Source organism: Salvelinus fontinalis, chromosome 1, assembly GCF_029448725.1.
Source record: "Salvelinus fontinalis isolate EN_2023a chromosome 1, ASM2944872v1, whole genome shotgun sequence".
Classification (NCBI taxonomy): Eukaryota; Metazoa; Chordata; class Actinopteri; order Salmoniformes; family Salmonidae; genus Salvelinus; species Salvelinus fontinalis.
Genome location: NC_074665.1, coordinates 6,778,538 through 6,799,766, shown reverse-complemented (window position 1 = coordinate 6,799,766; position 21,229 = coordinate 6,778,538). Strand labels below are relative to the sequence as shown.

At 43.2% G+C, this 21,229-nt stretch overlaps 1 protein-coding gene across 1 annotated transcript in view; it reads right to left on the bottom strand.

Annotated features, from left to right (window-relative positions):
• The window catches only part of capn1a (calpain 1, (mu/I) large subunit a), a 47,115-nt gene that overhangs the window by 12,445 nt on the left and 13,441 nt on the right, over nucleotides 1–21,229 (bottom strand). The window contains exons 5-14 of the mRNA XM_055942332.1: nucleotides 18,835–18,968; nucleotides 16,482–16,650; nucleotides 16,060–16,143; nucleotides 15,477–15,562; nucleotides 15,164–15,238; nucleotides 13,323–13,483; nucleotides 10,738–10,907; nucleotides 10,586–10,597; nucleotides 10,072–10,283; nucleotides 9,826–9,865 (exon numbers count right to left, since the gene is read on the bottom strand). Coding sequence (XP_055798307.1) covers nucleotides 9,826–9,865; nucleotides 10,072–10,283; nucleotides 10,586–10,597; nucleotides 10,738–10,907; nucleotides 13,323–13,483; nucleotides 15,164–15,238; nucleotides 15,477–15,562; nucleotides 16,060–16,143; nucleotides 16,482–16,650; nucleotides 18,835–18,968 — 1,143 coding nt within the window. The remainder of the gene's footprint in view (nucleotides 1–9,825; nucleotides 9,866–10,071; nucleotides 10,284–10,585; nucleotides 10,598–10,737; nucleotides 10,908–13,322; nucleotides 13,484–15,163; nucleotides 15,239–15,476; nucleotides 15,563–16,059; nucleotides 16,144–16,481; nucleotides 16,651–18,834; nucleotides 18,969–21,229) is intronic.

Here is a 21,229-nt window from a genome sequence, read left to right as displayed (position 1 = left end):
GTCCTGGTATGGTGGGTAATTCTGTCACGATCGTCTTGAGGTGAAAGAGAGGACCAAGGCGCAGCGTGATATAAATACATCCTCTATTTATTAATGAAGAAGATGAACACGAAACGAAATACTTACAAACTAAACAAAACAACAAACGACCGTGGAGCTACAAAACGAAAGTGCACACACAAGCTACTAACGTTTAGACATAGACAATTACCCACAACAGCCTAATGCCTATGGCTGCCTTAAATATGGCTCCCAATCAGAGACAACAATAGACAGCTGTCTCTGATTGAGAACCACTCAGGCAACCATAGACATACCTAGACACCTACACTGAACACAACCCCATAAACTCTACCAAAACCCCCTAATACAATACAACCACCCAATATGAGACAAATACACACAAACATCCCCCATGTCACACCCTGACATAACTAAAATAATACAGAAAACAAAGATAACTAAGGTCAGGGCGTGACAGTTCTATTCAAAGTAGTGACTGTTCTATTCATAGTAGTGACTGTTCTGTTCATAGTAGTGACTGTTCTATCCATAGTAGTGACTGTTCTATCCATAGTAGTGACTGTTCTATTCATAGTAGTTATGGTAGTGACTGTTCTATCCATAGTAGTGACTGTTCTATTTATAGTAGTGACTGTTCTATCCTTAGTAGTTATAGTAGTGACTGTTCTATTCATAGTAGTTATGGTAGTGACTGTTCTATTCATAGTAGTTATGGTAGTGACTGTTCTATCCATAGTAGTGACTGTTCTATTTATAGTAGTGACTGTTCTATCCATAGTAGTTATAGTAGTGACTGTTCTATTCATAGTAGTTATAGGAGTGACTGTTCTATCCATAGTAGTGACTGTTCTATTTATAGTAGTAATGGTTCTATCCATAGTAGTTATGGTAGTGACTGTTCTATTCATAGTAGTTATGGTAGTGACTGTTCTATTCATAGTAGTTACAGTAGTGACTGTTCTATTCATAGTAGTTATGGTAGTGACTGTTCTATTCATAGTAGTGACTGTTCTATTCATAGTAGTTATGGTAGTGACTGTTCTATTCATAGTAGTTATGGTAGTGACTGTTCTATTCATAGTAGTGACTGTTCTATTCATAGTAGTTATGGTAGTGACTGTTCTATTCATAGTAGTGACTGTTCTATTCATAGTAGTTATGGTAGTGACTGTTCTATTCATAGTAGTTATGGTAGTGACTGTTCTATTCATAGTAGTGACTGTTCTATTCATAGTAGTTATGGTAGTGACTGTTCTATCCATAGTAGTTATGGTAGTGACTGTTCTATTCATAGTAGTGACTGTTCTATTCATAGTAGTTATGGTAGTGACTGTTCTATCCATAGTAGTTATGGTAGTGACTGTTCTATTCATAGTAGTTATGGTAGTGACTGTTCTATTCATAGTAGTTATGGTAGTGACTGTTCTATTCATAGTAGTTATGGTAGTGACTGTTCTATTCATAGTAGTTATAATAGTGACTGTTCTATCCATAGTAGTGACTGTTCTATCCATAGTAGTTATGGTAGTGACTGTTCTATTCATAGTAGTGACTGTTCTATTCATAGTAGTTATGGTAGTGACTGTTCTATCCATAGTAGTGACTGTTCTATCCATAGTAGTGACTGTTCTATTCATAGTAGTGACTGTTCTATCCATAGTAGTTATGGTAGTGACTGTTCTATTCATAGTACTGACTGTTCTATCCATAGTAGTTATGGTAGTGACTGTTCTATCCATAGTAGTGACTGTTCTATTCATAGTAGTTATAGTAGTGACTGTTCTATTCATAGTAGTGATGGTTCTATCCATAGTAGTGACTGTTCTATCCATAGTAGTTATGGTAGTGACTGTTCTATCCATAGTAGTTATGGTAGTGACTGTTCTATCCATAGTAGTGACTGTTCTATCCATAGTAGTGACTGTTCTATCCATAGTAGTGACTGTTCTATTCATAGTAGTGACTGTTCTATCCATAGTAGTTATGGTAGTGACTGTTCTATCCATAGTAGTGATGGTTCTATCCATAGTAGTTATAGTAGTGACTGTTCTATCCATAGTAGTGACTGTTCTATCCATAGTAGTGACTGTTCTATTCATAGTAGTGATGGTTCAATCCATAGTAGTGACTGTTCTATTCATAGTAGTTATGGTAGTGACTGTTCTATCCATAGTAGTGACTGTTCTATCCATAGTAGTGACTGTTCTATCCATAGTAGTGACTGTTCTATTCATAGTAGTGACTGTTCTATCCATAGTAGTGACTGTTCTATTCATAGTAGTTATGGTAGTGACTGTTCTATTCATAGTAGTTATGGTAGTGACTGTTCTATCCATAGTAGTGACTGTTCTATCCATAGTAGTGACTGTTCTATCCATAGTAGTGACTGTTCTATTCATAGTAGTGACTGTTCTATCCATAGTAGTGACTGTTCTATCCATAGTAGTTATAGTAGTGACTGTTCTATTCATAGTAGTTATGGTAGTGACTGTTCTATTCATAGTAGTTATGGTAGTGACTGTTCTATTCATAGTAGTGACTGTTCTATCCATAGTAGTTATAGTAGTGGCTGTTCTATTCATAGTAGTTATAGTAGTGACTGTTCTATTCATAGTAGTTATGGTAGTGACTGTTCTATTCATAGTAGTGACTGTTCTATCCATAGTAGTTATAGTAGTGACTGTTCTATCCATAGTAGTGACTGTTCTATTCATAGTAGTTATGGTAGTGACTGTTCTATTCATAGCAGTGACTGTTCTATCCATAGTAGTTATGGTAGTGACTGTTCTATTCATAGTAGTTATGGTAGTGACTGTTCTATCCATGGTAGTGACTGTTCTATCCATAGTAGTTATGGTAGTGACTGTTCTATCCATAGTAGTGACTGTTCTATTCATAGTAGTGACTGTTCTGTTCATAGTAGTGACTGTTCTATCCATAGTATTGACTGTTCTATCCATAGTAGTGACTGTTCTATCCGGACTGAGGGGCGGCTCCGGACTGAGGGGCGGCTCCGGACTGAGGGGCGGCTCCGGACTGAGGGCGGCTCCGGACTGAGGGGCGGCTCCGGACTGAGGGGCGGCTCCGGACTGAGGGGCGGCTCTGGCAGATCCTGGCTGACTGGCAGCTCTGGCAGATCCTGGCTGACTGGCAGCTCTGGCAGATCTTGGCTGACTGGCGGCTCTGGCAGATCCTGGCTGACTGGCGGCTCTGGCAGATCCTGGCTGACTGGCGGCTCTGGCAGATCCTGGCTGACTGGCGGCTCTGGCAGATCCTGGCTGACTGGCGGCTCTGGCAGATCCTGGCTGACTGGCGGCTCTGGCAGATCCTGGCTGACTGGCGGCTCTGGCTGCTCCTGGCTGACTGGCGGCTCTGGCTGCTCCTGGCTGACTGGCGGCTCTGGCTGCTCCTGGCTGACTTGCGGCTCTGGCTGCTCCTGTCTGGCGGGCGGCTCTGGCTGCTCCTGTCTGGCGGGCGGCTCTAGCGGCTCAGGACAGACGGACGGCTCTGAAGGCTCAGGACAGACGGACGGCTCTGAAGGCTCAGGACAGACGGGCGGCTGTGAAGGCTCAGGACAGACGGGCGGCTTTGAAGGCTCAGGACAGACGGACAGCTCAGACGGCGTTGGGCAGACGGGCAGTGCAGGCGACGCTGGGCAGACGGACAGCGCAGACGGCTCTGGGCAGGCAGGCAGCTCAGATAGCGCTGGGCAGACGGCAGACTCTGGCCGGCTGAGGCGCACAGTAGGCCTGGTGCGTGGTACCGGAACTGGAGGTACCGGGCTAAGGACACGCACCTCAAGGCTAGTGCGGGGAGCAGCAACAGGACGCACAGGACTCTGGAGACGCACAGGAGGCTTGGTGCATGGTGCCGGAACTGGTGGTACCGGGCTGGAGACACGCAGCATAGGGCGAGTGCGTGGAGGAGGAACAGGGCTCTGGAGACGCACTGGAAGCCTGGTGCGTGGTGTAGGCACTGGTGGTACTGGGCTGAGGGCACGCACCTCAGGGCGAGTGCGGGGAGAAGGAACAGTGCGTACAGGGCTCTGGAGACGTACAGGAGGCTTGGTGCGTGGTGGAGGCACAGTCTTCACCAGACTGCTAGCACGCACCTCAGGACTAGTATGGAGAGCTGACTCAGGTGGCATCAAATCCCGCACACGCTCCTTCAAGCGGATGCGGTGCTTTATGCTCCACACCAGCAAATCCCTCATTTCGCTCTCCTCCAATTTCCCCATTAATTCATCCACAGTCTCAGCTTCACTCCCCTTACTCACCTCCAATTCCACCTCGACTGGCTCTGGTTCCATCTTCGGCTCCTCACAGTAAGCACGGGGAGCTGGATCAAGTCTCCTACTTGACCCAGCTACACTCCCCGAGAGCCCCCCCCAAGAAATTTTTGGGGTTGCCAGCCGCTCTGTCGTGCTAGCTCCTCATACCGGCGCCTCTCTGCTTTCGCTGCCTCCAGCTCTGCCTTGGGGCGGCGATATTCCCCTGGTTGTGCCCAGGGTCCTCCGCCGTCTAATATTTCCTCCCAATTCCCATAGTCCTGCAATCGCTGCTTCTGCCTTGTATCACGCTGCTTGGTCCTGGTATGGTGGGTAATTCTGTCACGATCGTCTTGAGGTGAAAGAGAGGACCAAGGCGCAGCGTGATATAAATACATCCTCTATTTATTAATGAAGAAGATGAACACGAAACGAAATACTTACAAACTAAACAAAACAACAAACGACCGTGGAGCTACAAAACGAAAGTGCACACACAAGCTACTAACGTTTAGACATAGACAATTACCCACAACAGCCTAATGCCTATGGCTGCCTTAAATATGGCTCCCAATCAGAGACAACAATAGACAGCTGTCTCTGATTGAGAACCACTCAGGCAACCATAGACATACCTAGACACCTACACTGAACACAACCCCATAAACTCTACCAAAACCCCCTAATACAATACAACCACCCAATATGAGACAAATACACACAAACATCCCCCATGTCACACCCTGACATAACTAAAATAATACAGAAAACAAAGATAACTAAGGTCAGGGCGTGACAGTTCTATTCAAAGTAGTGACTGTTCTATTCATAGTAGTGACTGTTCTGTTCATAGTAGTGACTGTTCTATCCATAGTAGTGACTGTTCTATCCATAGTAGTGACTGTTCTATTCATAGTAGTTATGGTAGTGACTGTTCTATCCATAGTAGTGACTGTTCTATTTATAGTAGTGACTGTTCTATCCTTAGTAGTTATAGTAGTGACTGTTCTATTCATAGTAGTTATGGTAGTGACTGTTCTATTCATAGTAGTTATGGTAGTGACTGTTCTATTCATAGTAGTGACTGTTCTATTTATAGTAGTGACTGTTCTATTTATAGTAGTGACTGTTCTATCCATAGTAGTGACTGTTCTATTTATAGTAGTGACTGTTCTATCCATAGTAGTTATAGTAGTGACTGTTCTATTCATAGTAGTTATAGGAGTGACTGTTCTATCCATAGTAGTGACTGTTCTATTTATAGTAGTAATGGTTCTATCCATAGTAGTTATGGTAGTGACTGTTCTATTCATAGTAGTTATGGTAGTGACTGTTCTATTCATAGTAGTTACAGTAGTGACTGTTCTATTCATAGTAGTTATGGTAGTGACTGTTCTATTCATAGTAGTGACTGTTCTATTCATAGTAGTTATGGTAGTGACTGTTCTATTCATAGTAGTTATGGTAGTGACTGTTCTATTCATAGTAGTGACTGTTCTATTCATAGTAGTTATGGTAGTGACTGTTCTATTCATAGTAGTGACTGTTCTATTCATAGTAGTTATGGTAGTGACTGTTCTATTCATAGTAGTTATGGTAGTGACTGTTCTATTCATAGTAGTGACTGTTCTATTCATAGTAGTTATGGTAGTGACTGTTCTATCCATAGTAGTTATGGTAGTGACTGTTCTATTCATAGTAGTGACTGTTCTATTCATAGTAGTTATGGTAGTGACTGTTCTATCCATAGTAGTTATGGTAGTGACTGTTCTATTCATAGTAGTTATGGTAGTGACTGTTCTATTCATAGTAGTTATGGTAGTGACTGTTCTATTCATAGTAGTTATGGTAGTGACTGTTCTATTCATAGTAGTTATAATAGTGACTGTTCTATCCATAGTAGTGACTGTTCTATCCATAGTAGTTATGGTAGTGACTGTTCTATTCATAGTAGTGACTGTTCTATTCATAGTAGTTATGGTAGTGACTGTTCTATCCATAGTAGTGACTCTTCTATCCATAGTAGTGACTGTTCTATTCATAGTAGTGACTGTTCTATCCATAGTAGTTATGGTAGTGACTGTTCTATTCATAGTACTGACTGTTCTATCCATAGTAGTTATGGTAGTGACTGTTCTATCCATAGTAGTGACTGTTCTATTCATAGTAGTTATAGTAGTGACTGTTCTATTCATAGTAGTGACTGTTCTATCCATAGTAGTTATGGTAGTGACTGTTCTATCCATAGTAGTTATGGTAGTGACTGTTCTATCCATAGTAGTTATGGTAGTGACTGTTCTATCCATAGTAGTGACTGTTCTATCCATAGTAGTGACTGTTCTATCCATAGTAGTGATGGTTCTATCCATAGTAGTTATGGTAGTGACTGTTCTATCCATAGTAGTGATGGTTCTATCCATAGTAGTTATGGTAGTGACTGTTCTATCCATAGTAGTGACTGTTCTATCCATAGTAGTGATGGTTCTATTCATAGTAGTTATGGTAGTGACTGTTCTATCCATAGTAGTGATGGTTCTATCCATAGTAGTTATGGTAGTGACTGTTCTATCCATAGTAGTTATGGTAGTGACTGTTCTATCCATAGTAGTGACTGTTCTATCCATAGTAGTGACTGTTCTATCCATAGTAGTGACTGTTCTATTCATAGTAGTGACTGTTCTATCCATAGTAGTGATGGTTCTATCCATAGTAGTTATAGTAGTGACTGTTCTATCCATAGTAGTGACTGTTCTATTCATAGTAGTGATGGTTCTATCCATAGTAGTGACTGTTCTATTCATAGTAGTTATGGTAGTGACTGTTCTATCCATAGTAGTTATGGTAGTGACTGTTCTATTCATAGTAGTGATGGTTCTATCCATAGTAGTTATAGTAGTGACTGTTCTATCCATAGTAGTGACTGTTCTATTCATAGTAGTGATGGTTCTATCCATAGTAGTGACTGTTCTATTCATAGTAGTTATGGTAGTGACTGTTCTATCCATAGTAGTGACTGTTCTATCCATAGTAGTGACTGTTCTATTCATAGTAGTGACTGTTCTATCCATAGTAGTGACTGTTCTATTCATAGTAGTGACTGTTCTATCCATAGTAGTGACTGTTCTATTCATAGTAGTTATGGTAGTGACTGTTCTATTCATAGTAGTTATGGTAGTGACTGTTCTATCCATAGTAGTGACTGTTCTATCCATAGTAGTGACTGTTCTATCCATAGTAGTGACTGTTCTATTCATAGTAGTGACTGTTCTATCCATAGTAGTGACTGTTCTATCCATAGTAGTTATGGTAGTGACTGTTCTATCCATAGTAGTGACTGTTCTATTCATAGTAGTGACTGTTCTGTTCATAGTAGTGACTGTTCTATCCATAGTAGTTATGGTAGTGACTGTTCTATCCATAGTAGTTATGGTAGTGACTGTTCTATCCATAGTAGTTATGGTAGTGACTGTTTTATCCATAGTAGTTATGGTAGTGACTGTTCTATCCATAGTAGTGACTGTTCTATTCATAGTAGTTATAGTAGTGACTGTTCTATCCATAGTAGTGACTGTTCTATTCATAGTAGTTATGGTAGTGACTGTTCTATTTATAGTAGTGACTGTTCTATCCATAGTAGTTATAGTAGTGACTGTTCTATCCATAGTAGTGACTGTTCTATTCATAGTAGTGACTGTTCTATTCATAGTAGTGACTGTTCTATCCATAGTAGTGACTGTTCTGTTCATAGTGTTCACTGTTCTTCCCAAGTTCTCTCACGTCACCCCGCTCCTCCGCTCTCTCCACTGGCTTCCAGTTGAAGCTCGCATCCGCTACAAGACCATGGTGCTTGCCTACGGAGCTGTGAGGGGAACGGCACCTCCGTACCTTCAGGCTCTGATCAGGCCCTACACCCAAACAAGGGCACTGCGTTCATCCACCTCTGGCCTGCTCGCCTCCCTACCTCTGAGGAAGTACAGTTCCCGCTCAGCCCAGTCAAAACTGTTCGCTGCCCTGGCACCCCAATGGTGGAACAAACTCCCTCACGACGCCAGGACAGCGGAGTCAATCACCACCTTCCGGAGACACCTGAAACCCCACCTCTTTAAGGAATACCTAGGATAGGATAAAGTAATCCTTCTAAACCCCCTCCCCCCCCCCCCCCCTTAAAAGATTTAGATGCACTATTGTAAAGTGGCTGTTCCACTGGATATCATAAGGTGAATGCACCAATTTGTAAGTCGCTCTGGATAAGAGCGTCTGCTAAATGACTTAAATGTAAATGTAATAGTAGTGACTGTTCTGTTCATAGTAGTGACTGTTCTGTTCATAGTAGTGACTGTTCTATCCATAGTAGTTATGGTAGTGACTGTTCTATTCATAGTAGTTATGGTAGTGACTGTTCTATCCATAGTAGTGACTGTTCTATTCATAGTAGTGACTGTTCTATTCATAGTAGTGACTGTTCTATTCATAGTAGTGACTGTTCTATTCATAGTAGTGACTGTTCTATTCATAGTAGTTATGGTAGTGACTGTTCTATCCATAGTAGTGACTGTTCTATTCATAGTAGTTATGGTAGTGACTGTTCTATTCATAGTAGTTATGGTAGTGACTGTTCTATTCATAGTAGTTATGGTAGTGACTGTTCTATCCATAGTAGTGACTGTTCTATTCATAGTAGTGACTGTTCTATTCATAGTAGTGACTGTTCTATTCATAGTAGTGACTGTTCTATTCATAGTAGTGACTGTTCTATTCATAGTAGTTATGGTAGTGACTGGTCTATTCATAGTAGTGACTGTTCTATTCATAGTAGTGACTGTTCTATCCATAGTAGTTATGGTAGTGACTGTTCTATTCATAGTAGTTATGGTAGTGACTGTTCTATCCATAGTAGTTATGGTAGTGACTGTTCTATCCATAGTAGTTATGGTAGTGACTGTTCTATTCATAGTAGTGACTGTTCTATTCATAGTAGTGACTGTTCTATCCATAGTAGTTATAGTAGTGACTGTTCTATTCATAGTAGTTATGGTAGTGACTGTTCTATCCATAGTAGTTATGGTAGTGACTGTTCTATTCATAGTAGTGACTGTTCTATTCATAGTAGTTATGGTAGTGACTGTTCTATTCATAGTAGTTATGGTAGTGACTGTTGTAATTATAGTAGTGACTGTTCTATTCATAGTAGTGACTGTTCTATTCATAGTAGTGACTATTCTATTCATAGTAGTTATGGTAGTGACTGTTCTATTCATAGTAGTGACTATTCTATTCATAGTAGTTATAGTAGTGACTGTTCTATTCATAGTAGTGACTGTTCTATTCATAGTAGTGACTGTTCTATTCATAGTAGTGACTGTTCTATTCATAGTAGTGACTGTTCTATTCATAGTAGTGACTATTCTATTCATAGTAGTTATGGTAGTGACTGTTCTATTCATAGTAGTGACTATTTTAGCCATAGTAGTTATGGTAGTGATTGTTCTATTCATAGTAGTTATGGTAGTGAGTGACTAAACAGGAAAACCCACCTCATCTTCCAGGTCTGCTGCGATTTCATCGTCTAGCTCTCTGGAATGAGAAAACAGACACATTGAAAATACACACACACACACACACACACCCACACACCCACACACACACACACACACACCCACACCCACACCCACACCCACACCCACACACACACACACACACACACACAGAGGCATGGTGACCCACATATCAAGTCTTTAAAAAAAAGCCATGTCATGAATTAAAGGATCACACACACTTACTCTGTCTCAGACTGTTTCTCAGTGAAGACTCTCAGGACAAAGTCGGCCTCCTGGCCAGACTCGAAGGTGGAGGGGACGATGAGATATTCTCCCGGAGGCAGACAGAGACGGTTGCTGACCTCTCTCAAGTTGACGAAGGTCTCAGAGCGAGCGCAGGATGAATGGGTCAGGAAGAAGTCTTTCTTCAGGTGCACGTTCTGACAGCCCCTGTACTGGAAGGAAAATATATGTCTTTAACTACATCTGCTGTAGCCCAGTTTACTAGACACAGGTTAAGTCCTAGACCCCCCCCCCCAAAAAAATATATATATGTTCAATGGAAATTCTCAATTAAAAATGCTTCTTAGTCCAAGATTAGGCTTAACCTGTGTCCGGGAAACTGGCCCATATTCATGTAAATGAGTGCCATTTAAAAAGGAAGAACGCATTTATAGCCATACCCAAGTTGGATCATTTTCACAATGCCCCAAAATACATGAGCCTAAATGTACAGCTGTGGTAAAATTCTTTATACCTCTTCTGGAATCTGCACAAACAGAAGATACAATAGGAGAAACATTAAAGTATGAAAACAATGAATTTCTGTGAAAAGCAAACTAGTGAGAGGGTAGCGTCACCCCCACCAGAGATGTTAGGCTGTAGACTCCTTAGAAGCTCGGTTCTCACCTCGTAGATGGCGAACCCGATGGTGTGCATGTCCTGTCCCTGTTTCCGGTACCTCCTCCTGTCCTTCTGCATCAACGCCACCAGGAAGCTACAAGCCACCTCGTCATCCTCAGGGTCGTCATCCTCCTCTAGCAGAGTGATCTTATACTGGGGGTTGATCCAGAACGTGTCTGGAGTAACACAGAGATAAGACAGAGTTATACTGGGGGGGTTGATCCAGAACGTGTCTAGAGTAACACAGAGATAAGACAGAGTTATACTGGGGGGGTTGATCCAGAACGTGTCTAGAGTAACACAGAGATAAGACAGAGTTATACTGGGGGGGTTGATCCAGAACGTGTCTGGAGTAACACAGAGATAAGACAGAGTTATACTGGGGGGGTTGATCCAGAACGTGTCTAGAGTAACACAGAGATAAGACAGAGTTATACTGGGGGGTTGAACCAGAACGTGTCTAGAGTAACAGAGATAAGACAGAGTTATACTGGGGGGGTTGATCCAGAACGTGTCTAGAGTAACAGAGATAAGACAGTGTTATACTGGGGGGGTTGATCCAGAACGTGTCTGGAGTAACACAGAGATAAGACAGAGTTATACTGGGGGGGTTGATCCAGAACGTGTCTGGAGTAACACAGAGATAAGACAGAGTTATACTGGGGGGGTTGACCCAGAACGTGTCTAGAGTAACACAGAGATAAGACAGAGTTATACTGGGGGGTTGAACCAGAACGTGTCTGGAGTAACACAGAGATAAGACAGAGTTATTCTGGGGGGGTTGATCCAGAACGTGTCTAGAGTAACAGAGATAAGACAGAGTTATACTGGGGGGGTTGATCCAGAACGTGTCTAGAGTAACACAGAGATAAGACAGAGTTATACTGGGGGGGTTGATCCAGAACGTGTCTAGAGTAACACAGAGATAAGACAGAGTTATACTGGGGGGGTTGATCCAGAACGTGTCTAGAGTAACAGAGATAAGACAGAGTTATACTGGGGGGGTTGATCCAGAACGTGTCTAGAGTAACAGAGATAAGACAGAGTTATACTGGGGGGGTTGATCCAGAACGTGTCTGGACAATCGAGGAGCAGGCATTAAGGTACAATCCATACAAGTGTTATAGATATCCCATCTGGTCAAATCAAATCACATTTTTATTTGTTGAATGTGCCAAATACGACAGGTGTAGACTTTACCAAGAAATACTTACTTACAAACAATGCAGAGTTAAAAAGTAAGAAAAATGTGTTAAATAAAAAAAAAATGAAATAGTAACACAATAAAATAACAATAATGAGACTATATACACGAGGCTAGTAGAGGCTGCAGTATGGGGTGTTAACATTCTGCGGTATGGGGTGTTAACGTTCTGCAGTATGAGGTGTTAACGTTCTACAGTATGAGGTGTTAACGTTCTGCAGTATGAGGTGTTAACGTTCTGCAGTATGAGGTGTTAACGTTCTGCAGTATGAGGTGTTAACGTTCTGCAGTATGAGGTGTTAACGTTCTGCAGTATGAGGTGTTAACATTCTGCAGTATGAGGTGTTAACGTTCTGCAGTATGAGGTGTTAACATTCTGCAGTATGAGGTGTTAACGTTCTGCAGTATGAGGTGTTAACGTTCTGCAGTATGAGGTGTTAACGTTCTGCAGTATGAGGTGTTAACGTTCTGCAGTATGGGGTGTTAATGTTCTGCAGTATGAGGTGTTAACGGTCTGCAGTATGAGGTGTTAACGTTCTGCAGTATGAGGTGTTAACATTCTGCAGTATGAGGTGTTAACGTTCTGCAGTATGAGGTGTTAACGTTCTGCAGTATGAGGTGTTAACGTTCTGCGGTATGGGGTGTTAACGTTCTGCGGTATGAGGTGTTAACGTTCTGCAGTATGAGGTGTTAACGGTCTGCAGTATGAGGTGTTAACGGTCTGCAGTATGAGGTGTTAACGTTCTGCAGTATGAGGTGTTAACGTTCTGCAGTATGAGGTGTTAACGTTCTGCAGTATGAGGTGTTAACGTTCTGCAGTATGAGGTGTTAACGTTCTGCAGTATGAGGTGTTAACGTTCTGCAGTATGAGGTGTTAACATTCTGCAGTATGAGGTGTTAACGTTCTGCGGTATGAGGTGTTAACGTTCTGCGGTATGAGGTGTTAACGTTCTGCGGTATGAGGTGTTAACATTCTGCAGTATGAGGTGTTACCGTTCTGCAGTATGAGGTGTTAACGTTCTGCAGTATGAGGTGTTAACGTTCTGCAGTATGAGGTGTTAACGTTCTGCAGTATGAGGTGTTAACGTTCTGCAGTATGAGGTGTTAACGTTCTGCAGTATGAGGTGTTAACGGTCTGCGGTATGAGGTGTTAACATTCTGCAGTATGAGGTGTTACCGTTCTGCAGTATGAGGTGTTAACGTTCTGCAGTATGAGGTGTTAACGTTCTGCAGTATGAGGTGTTAACGTTCTGCAGTATGAGGTGTTAACGTTCTGCAGTATGAGGTGTTAACGTTCTGCTGTATGATGTGTCAACGTTGTAATGTAATACTGTAATGTAAATATTCTATGTGTTCTGGGAGATATGTTGGATATTCTGTTACTCACTGGGGTGGTTGCGGCAGCCCCCGGCGGTACTCCCCCGTCTCCACATGCCGTGGAACTTGATGGTGTTCCAGTGGCTGAGGCCGTCCTCACTCAGAGCGTCCGCCGTCAGGTTACAGATCTCCAGACGGGAAAACTGCCTCAGGAACTCCTGGAATGACATCCTATAGACAGGGGAGAATAGGGGTGTTTAAAAAAGGATGTGTACACCAACTCGTCCAACATCTCATTCCAAAATCATAGGCATTAATATGGAGTTGGTCCTCCCCATTTGCTGCTATAACAGCCTCCACTCTTCTAGGAAGGCTTTCTACTAGATGTTGGAACATTACTGTGGGGACTTAGGGTGATTCAATGGGGTTGAGGTCAGGGCTCTGTGCAGGCCAGTCAAGTTCTTCCACTCCGACCTCGACAAACCATTTCTGTATGGACTTCGCTTCGTGCACGGGGGCACTGTCATGCTGAAACAGGAAAAGGGCCTTCCCCAAACTATTGCTACAAACTGGGAAGAACAGAATAGTCTAGAATGTCATTGTATGCTGTAGCGTTAAGATTTCCCTTCACTGGAACTAAGGGGCCCGAACCATGAAAAACAGCCCCAGACCATTATTCCTAATCCACCAAACTTTACAGTCAGCGCTATGTATTGGGGCAGGTAGCGTTCTCCTGGCATCGACCAAATCCAGATTAGTCTGTCGGACTGCCAGATGGCGAAGCGTGATTCATCACTCCAGAGAACGCGTTTCCACTGCTCCATAGTCCAATGGCGGCGAGCTTTACACCACTCCAGACGATGCTTGGCATTTAACATGGTGATCTTAGGCTTGTGTGCAGATGCTCGGCCATGGAAACCCATTTCATGAAGCTCCTGAAGAACAGTTCTTGTGCTGACGTTGCATCCAGATGCAGTTTGGAACTCGGTAGTGAGTGTTGCAACCCAGGACAGTTGATTTTTACACGCTACGCGCTTCAGCACTCGGCGGTCCCGTTCTGTGAGCTTGTGTGGCCTACCACTTCGGGGCAGAGCCGTTGTTGCTCCTAGACGTTTCCACTTCACAATAACAGCACTTACAGTTGACCGGGGCAGCTCTAGCAGGGCAGACATTTCACAAACTGACTTGTTGGAAAGGTGGTATCCTATGATGGTGCCACGTTGAAAGTCACTGTGCTCTTCAGTACGGGCCATTCTACTGCCAATGTTTGTCTATGGAGATTGCATGGCGGTGTGCTCTATTTTATACACCTGTCAGCAACGGGTGTGGCTGAAATAGCCGAATCCACTAATTTGAAGGCGTCTCCAATTTTATATATATAGTGTATATGATATTTTCATCAAAATGGCAGCTGAAGATGTTGCAGATTTCCTGGTCTCTCGTGACATAGATGTAGAAGAAGCTGACCGGCACACGTTGGTTCTGGGTTCTGAGATTACAGAATACCAGGGTCATTTCGAACAACCGAGAACTCAGCATGTAATCATGCTGTTCATCCTACCAGACCTCAGCATGTAATCCTGCTGTTCATCCTACCAGAACTCAGCATGTAATCATGCTGTTCATCCTACCAGACCTCAGCATGTAATCATGCTGTTCATCCTACCAGACCTCAGCATGTAATCATGCTGTTCATCCTACCAGAACTCAGCATGTAATCATGCTGTTCATCCTACCAGAACTCAGCATGTAATCCTGCTGTTCATCCTACCAGAGGGCAGCATGTAATCCTGCTGTTCATCCTACCAGAGGGCCCCATGTAATCATGCTGTTCACCCTACCAGAACTCAGCATGTAATCATGCTGTTCATCCTACCAGAACTCAGCATGTAATCATGCTCGTCATCCTACCAGAACTCGCCATCCTCCATCTTTAGATGCAGGTCCTCTCTCTCAGATGGGTCCAACTCATCCCACTCAGGAGAACTGGACACAGCCAGGGAGACAAGAACAGAGCAATCGATCAATGAAACAATCAATCGACTACACATAGGGAGACCGGCAGTACACTGAGAAACAGAATCTACTACAACCTACGACGGAAACGTTATGAATGTGTAAGCAACAGTTGAGGTTTGTGGTGAAACTGGGTGTTTAGTTCTAGGTTAGGGTGTAAATATGTTGGTTGTGAATGTGGACCTAGTAGTTGTTCTGTTATGCTCACTTGTCACTCCAGGCGCCAGTCCACTCCACCTGTCCCCAGGGGTTTCTCACCCTGATCAGCCTCTCCACCTGACTCTGGTAGTCCACCTGGAGCAGGACATAATCACACATATGCAGTACAACGATAAAACCCAGTCTACATAGAAACACTAAAAGAAAGAGAACCCAGGGAGACCGGGGTTCCAAAGCAGGGTCTGAAAGACCCAGATACACTGGACTCAGACCCAGGTGAAACCAGGCTTCCTAGGAGACGGGGGTTCCAAAGCAGGGTCTGAAAGACCCAGATACCCTGGACTCAGACCCAGGTGAAACCAGGCTTCCTAGGAGACGGGGGTTCCAAAGCAGGGTCTGAAAGACCCAGATACACTGGACTCAGACCCAGGTGAAACCAGGCTTCCTAGGAGACGGGGGTTCCAAAGCAGGGTCTGAAAGACCCAGATACACTGGACTCAGACCCAGGTGAAACCAGGCTTCCTAGGAGACGGGGGTTCCAAAGCAGGGTCTGAAAGACCCAGATACACTGGACTCAGACCCAGGTGAAACCAGGCTTCCTAGTTTATTCTATTTACGGGGGCTTAACCTACCTTCTTTAGGCCGGTGACTGAGTAAGCATGACCTTTCACCAGCTTCTTGAACGTCACAGACTCCATGTCAAAGGCACTGGTGATCTGTAGTCACAAAATAGAGTCAGAGGAATACAAGACCCATGATGCATCTGAATCAGCATGATTTGATATAAAGAATGTATTGACTACAATGTTAATGTTATAAATTATAAAGTTTATGATAATGTTCTTCATGAAGTAGATACATCAAACTATCCCCAGTGCCGTATTGATAAGGCACCAAAACGGAAGAAAACGGACAGATATAGGGAGGGACTACCTTGAGTTGTCCAATAACAACTGCTTGAAATAGTTTTCTGTTGAAAACCATTTTAAATTGATGTGCCCTAATGAATGAGACCCTGGTGTTTTTGACAGGATCAGAGGAGCAGGGGACTCACGTCGATGGAGCAGCCCAGCAAGGAGCCTCTGTCCAGGGCTTTGCTGATGATCCTGTACAGGTCCCGTGGAGCCTTACGGAGCTCGTACATCTCAGACACACCGCCGGTGAAGTCCTCAAAGCCTTCTGTGGTGCTGCCTCCAGACAGAGCCTCGTAGGAACCATTCAACCTGACAGTGACAGGGGAGATACAGGGATACACATTCATCAGGTCATTATCATCGACAATAAATCCTCTGATGCTGCCCCCAGACAGAGCCTCATAGGAACCATTCAACCTGACGGTGACAGTAGAAACACATAAATGCAGGGATATACACACGTCACATTCAGTGAGCTCCAAAAATATTGGGAGACCTATTTGTCATTGTTTTGGCTCTGTAATCCAGTTATTTGGATTTTAAATGATACAATGGATATTGAGGTTGAAGTTCAGACTGTCAGCTTTAATTTGAGGGTATTTTCATCCATATCGGGTAAACCGTTTAGAAATTACAGCACTCTTTGTACATCATCCAAAAGTATTGGGACAAATGTACTCATACTGTATGTGTATACAAGTAGTCAAAAGTGTAGTATTTGGTCCTATATTCCTTGCACCCCAATGATTACATTAATGTTGATTCTACCATTAGTACAGATAATTCTGAATGAATTGTGAATGATGAGTCAGAAAGTTACAGACACACAAATATCACCCCCCCCCCCCAAAATGCTAACCTCTCCTGTTATTGTAATGGTGAGAGGTTAGCATGTCTTAGGGGTTATGATATAAAATGCTAACCTCCCCTGTTATTGTAATGGTGAGAGGTTAGCATGTCTTGGGGCTATGATATTTGTGCGCCTGTAACTTTCTCACTCATCATTATTCACGATTTATTCCGGATTATCCGTAATCACGGTAGAATCAACATTAATGTAGAAGTGTTTAGAAACGTATTCTATTCTTATTTACAATAAAAGTGACTCCAAAATGACACAATACATTATTTACCATTAATTTATATTGGCCACAAAATACTCTGAAACAAAACCAAAACAAACAGCAAATACATCCAACAACTTTGTAGAGTTACAAGCTTGAAGTAATCATTGTGTGCTAGGAATATGGGACCAGATACTAAACTTTTTACTATACTGAACAAAAATATAAACACAACATGCAACAATTTCAATGATTTTACTGAATTACAGTTCATATAAGGAAATCAGTCAATTGAAATAAATAAATTAGGCCCTAATCTATGGATTTCACATGACTGGGCAGGGGCGGAGCCATGGGTGGGCCTGGGAGGGCATAGGTCCACCCACTTGGGATACTGGCCCACCCACTTGGGAGCCAGGCCCAGCCAATCAAAATGCGTTTTTCCTCACAAAAGGGCTTTATTACAGGGTTTTATTACAGACGGAAATACACCTCAATTTTATCAGCTGTCTGGGTGGTTGGACTCAGACTATCCAGCAGGTGAAGAAGCCAGATGTGGAGGTCCTGGCCTGGTGTGGTGTGGTTACACGTGGTCTGCGATTGTGAGGCTGGTTGGACGTACTACCAAATCCTCTAAAACGACTTGAGGCGGCTTAAGGTAGAGAAATTACGATTAAGTTCTCTGGCAACAGCTCTGGTGGACCTTCCTGCAGTCAGAATGCCAATTGCACGCTCCCTCAAAACTTGAGACATCTGTGGCATTGTGTTATGTGACAAAACGGCCAATTTTAGAGTGGCCTTTTATTGTCCCCGGCACAAGGTGCACCTGTGTAATGATCATGCTGTTTAATCAGCTTCTTGATATACAACACCTGTCAGGTGGATGGATTATCTTGGTAAAGGAGACATGCTCACTAACAGGGATGTAAAGAAATTTGTGCACAACGTTTGAGAGAAATAAGCTTTTTGTGCATTTGGAAAATTTCTGGAATCTTTTATTTCAGCTCATGCAATCATGGGACCAACACTTTACATGTTGCATTTATATTTTTGTTCAGTATACTTTCATACACATATTTTGTCCCAATAATTTTGGTCCTCTAAAATGGAGGGGACGATGTACAAAGAGTGGTGTAATTTCTAAACGGTTCACCCGATATGGATGAAAATACCCTCAAATTAAAGCGGACAGTCTGAACTTTAACCTCATAGTCATTGTATGATGTCAGTACAGAGCCAAAACAACAACCAAAAATCGGTCACTGTCCCAATACTTGTGGAGCTCCCTGTAGATGTATACATGATGAAGTCTATATGGCAGAGAGAGTGTTCATTTAATCAACACACACATAGGCCCTGATTAAAAGTAGTGCACTAAATAGGGAATAAGGTGCCATTTGAGACACAGACCAGGCCCTCGTTGACATACTTGGCGTAGGCCTTCTCCAGCAGGGCGCTCCAGAACTCATTGCCCTCGGCTGAGTGAACGAACATGATCTCTCCATCCTTCGTTGGCAGCCGGTCGTCAATCACCACGTCCACCCACTCACCAAACTGCCAGAACTGAAGAGGACCACAATCAAGCTTTAGGGCATAAACCAACTTCATCTGGGTATCAAAACACTGACCACAGTTAGTTTTCTCCTGAAAACTACGGTGTGTCTCAATTTATAAAAAAATAAATGGTGATCTTAACTTCCTGCCTTCAAGGTCCTCTGTATCTCAGTCTGTGTAAAGCATGGCTCTTGCAATGTCAGGATAGTGGCTTGGATAAAAGAGTCTGCTAAATGATATATCTGAGAAATGCTCAAAAAAGGCAGTATTCTTGTGGATTGAGACAGACCCTTAGTCTAACACAAGCCACAGTAGTGGAATTAATAAAAGTTGGTGAATTTAATATAATGGAATAGCCCTAAAGCAGACGGTGTCAAACTCATTTTGCCCCGGGGGGGGGGGGGGGGCAGATTCAATCTTCAACGAGGTCCTTATATTTCCTTGCCGTCAAAATTTGCTGAAAAATAGTCCTCCATCCATCGTTTTTGGAATATTCGATGCTTCCTGACTGCCAAGTGATTATTAGCGAGCTGTACAGTCAATAAACTGTATGAATGTAGCTCCATTATAATTTCTACACTGTTTCAATTTGGTTTTAGTCATTTTAAAGTATATTGACTTTTGGGACACCCCTGCCCTGAGGATGCTTTAACCCTGGATGTATGTGTTGTTTACATGTAACCTGACAGGAAGAATAGGCTATTTTAGGGTTAGGAGCTAGGGTTCGTTTTAGGGTTAGGAGCTAGAGTTAGGAGCTAGGAGCTAGGGTTAGGAGCTAGGGTTAGGAGCTAGGGATCGTTTTAGGGTTAGGAGCTAGGGTTAGGAGCTAGGGTTAGGAGCTAGGGTTCGTTTTAGGGTTAGGAGCTAGGGTTAGGAGCTAGGGATCGTTTTAGTGTTAGGAGCTAGGGTTAGGAGCTAGGGTTAGGAGCTAGGGTTAGGAGCTAGGGATCGTTTAGGGTTAGGAGCTAGGGTTAGGAGCTAGGGTTAGGAGCTAGGGTTAGGAGCTAGGGATCGTTTTAGGGTTAGGAGCTAGGGTTAGGAGCTAGGGTTAGGAGCTAGGGTTCTTTTTAGGGTTAGGAGCTAGGGTTAGGAGCTAGGGTTAGGAGCTAGGGTTAGGAGCTAGGGTTAGGAGCTAGGGTTAGGAGCTAGGGATCGTTTTAGGGTTAGGAGCTAGGGTTAGGAGCTAGGGTTAGGAGCTAGGGTTAGGAGCTAGGGTTCGTTTTAGGGTTAGGAGCTAGGGTTAGGAGCTAGGGTTAGGAGCTAGGGTTCGTTTTAGGGTTAGGAGCTAGGGTTAGGAGCTAGGGTTAGGAGCTAGGGTTAGGAGCTAGGGATCGTTTTAGGGTTAGGAGATTGGGTTAGTTTTAGGGTTAGGATTAGGATTAAGGTTTAGGTTTAGAGGAAAATATGATTTTGAATGGGACTGAATTGTGTGTCGCCACAAGGTTAGCTGTACAAGACTGTGTGTGTGTGTGCGTGCATTAAATCACTTTTTATTTGTCACATGCGCCGAACACAACAGCCTTACAGCGAAATGCTTACTTACAAGCCCTTAACCAACAATGCAGTTTTAACAAAATACCTAAACAAAAAAGTTGTAAAAAGTAAGAGGTAAGAAAAACAAATAATTAAAGAGCAGCAGTAAATAACAATAGCGGGGCTATATACAGGGGGTACCGGTACAGAGTCGGGGTAGCCATTTGATTAGCTATTAAGGAGTCTTATGGCTTGGCGGGTAGACGCTGTTTAGAAGCCTCTTGGACCTAGACTTGGCGCTCAGGTACCGCTTGCTGTGCGTTAGCAGATAGAACAGTCTATGTCTAGGATGGCTGGAGTCTTTGACAATTTTTAGGGCCTTCCTCTGACACCGCCTGGTATAGAGGTCCTGGATGGCAGGAAGCTTGGCCCCGGTGATGTACTGGGCCGTACGCACTACGCTCTGTAGTGCCTTGCGGTCAGAGGCCGAGCAGTTGCCATACCAGGGAATGATCCAACCCATCAGGATGCTCTCGGTGGTGCAGCTGTAAAAGAATGGAGGATCTGAGGATTCATGCCAAATCTTCTCAGTCTCCTGAGGGGGAAAAGGTTTTGTCGTGCCCTCTTCACGACTGTCTTGGTGTGCTTGGACCATGTTAGTTTGTTAGTGATGTGAACACCAAGGAACTTGAAGTTCTCAACCTGCTCCATTACAGCCCTGTCGATGAGAATGGGGTTGTGCTCGGTCCTCTTTTTCCTGTAGTCCACAATCATCTCCTTTGTCTTGATCACGTTGA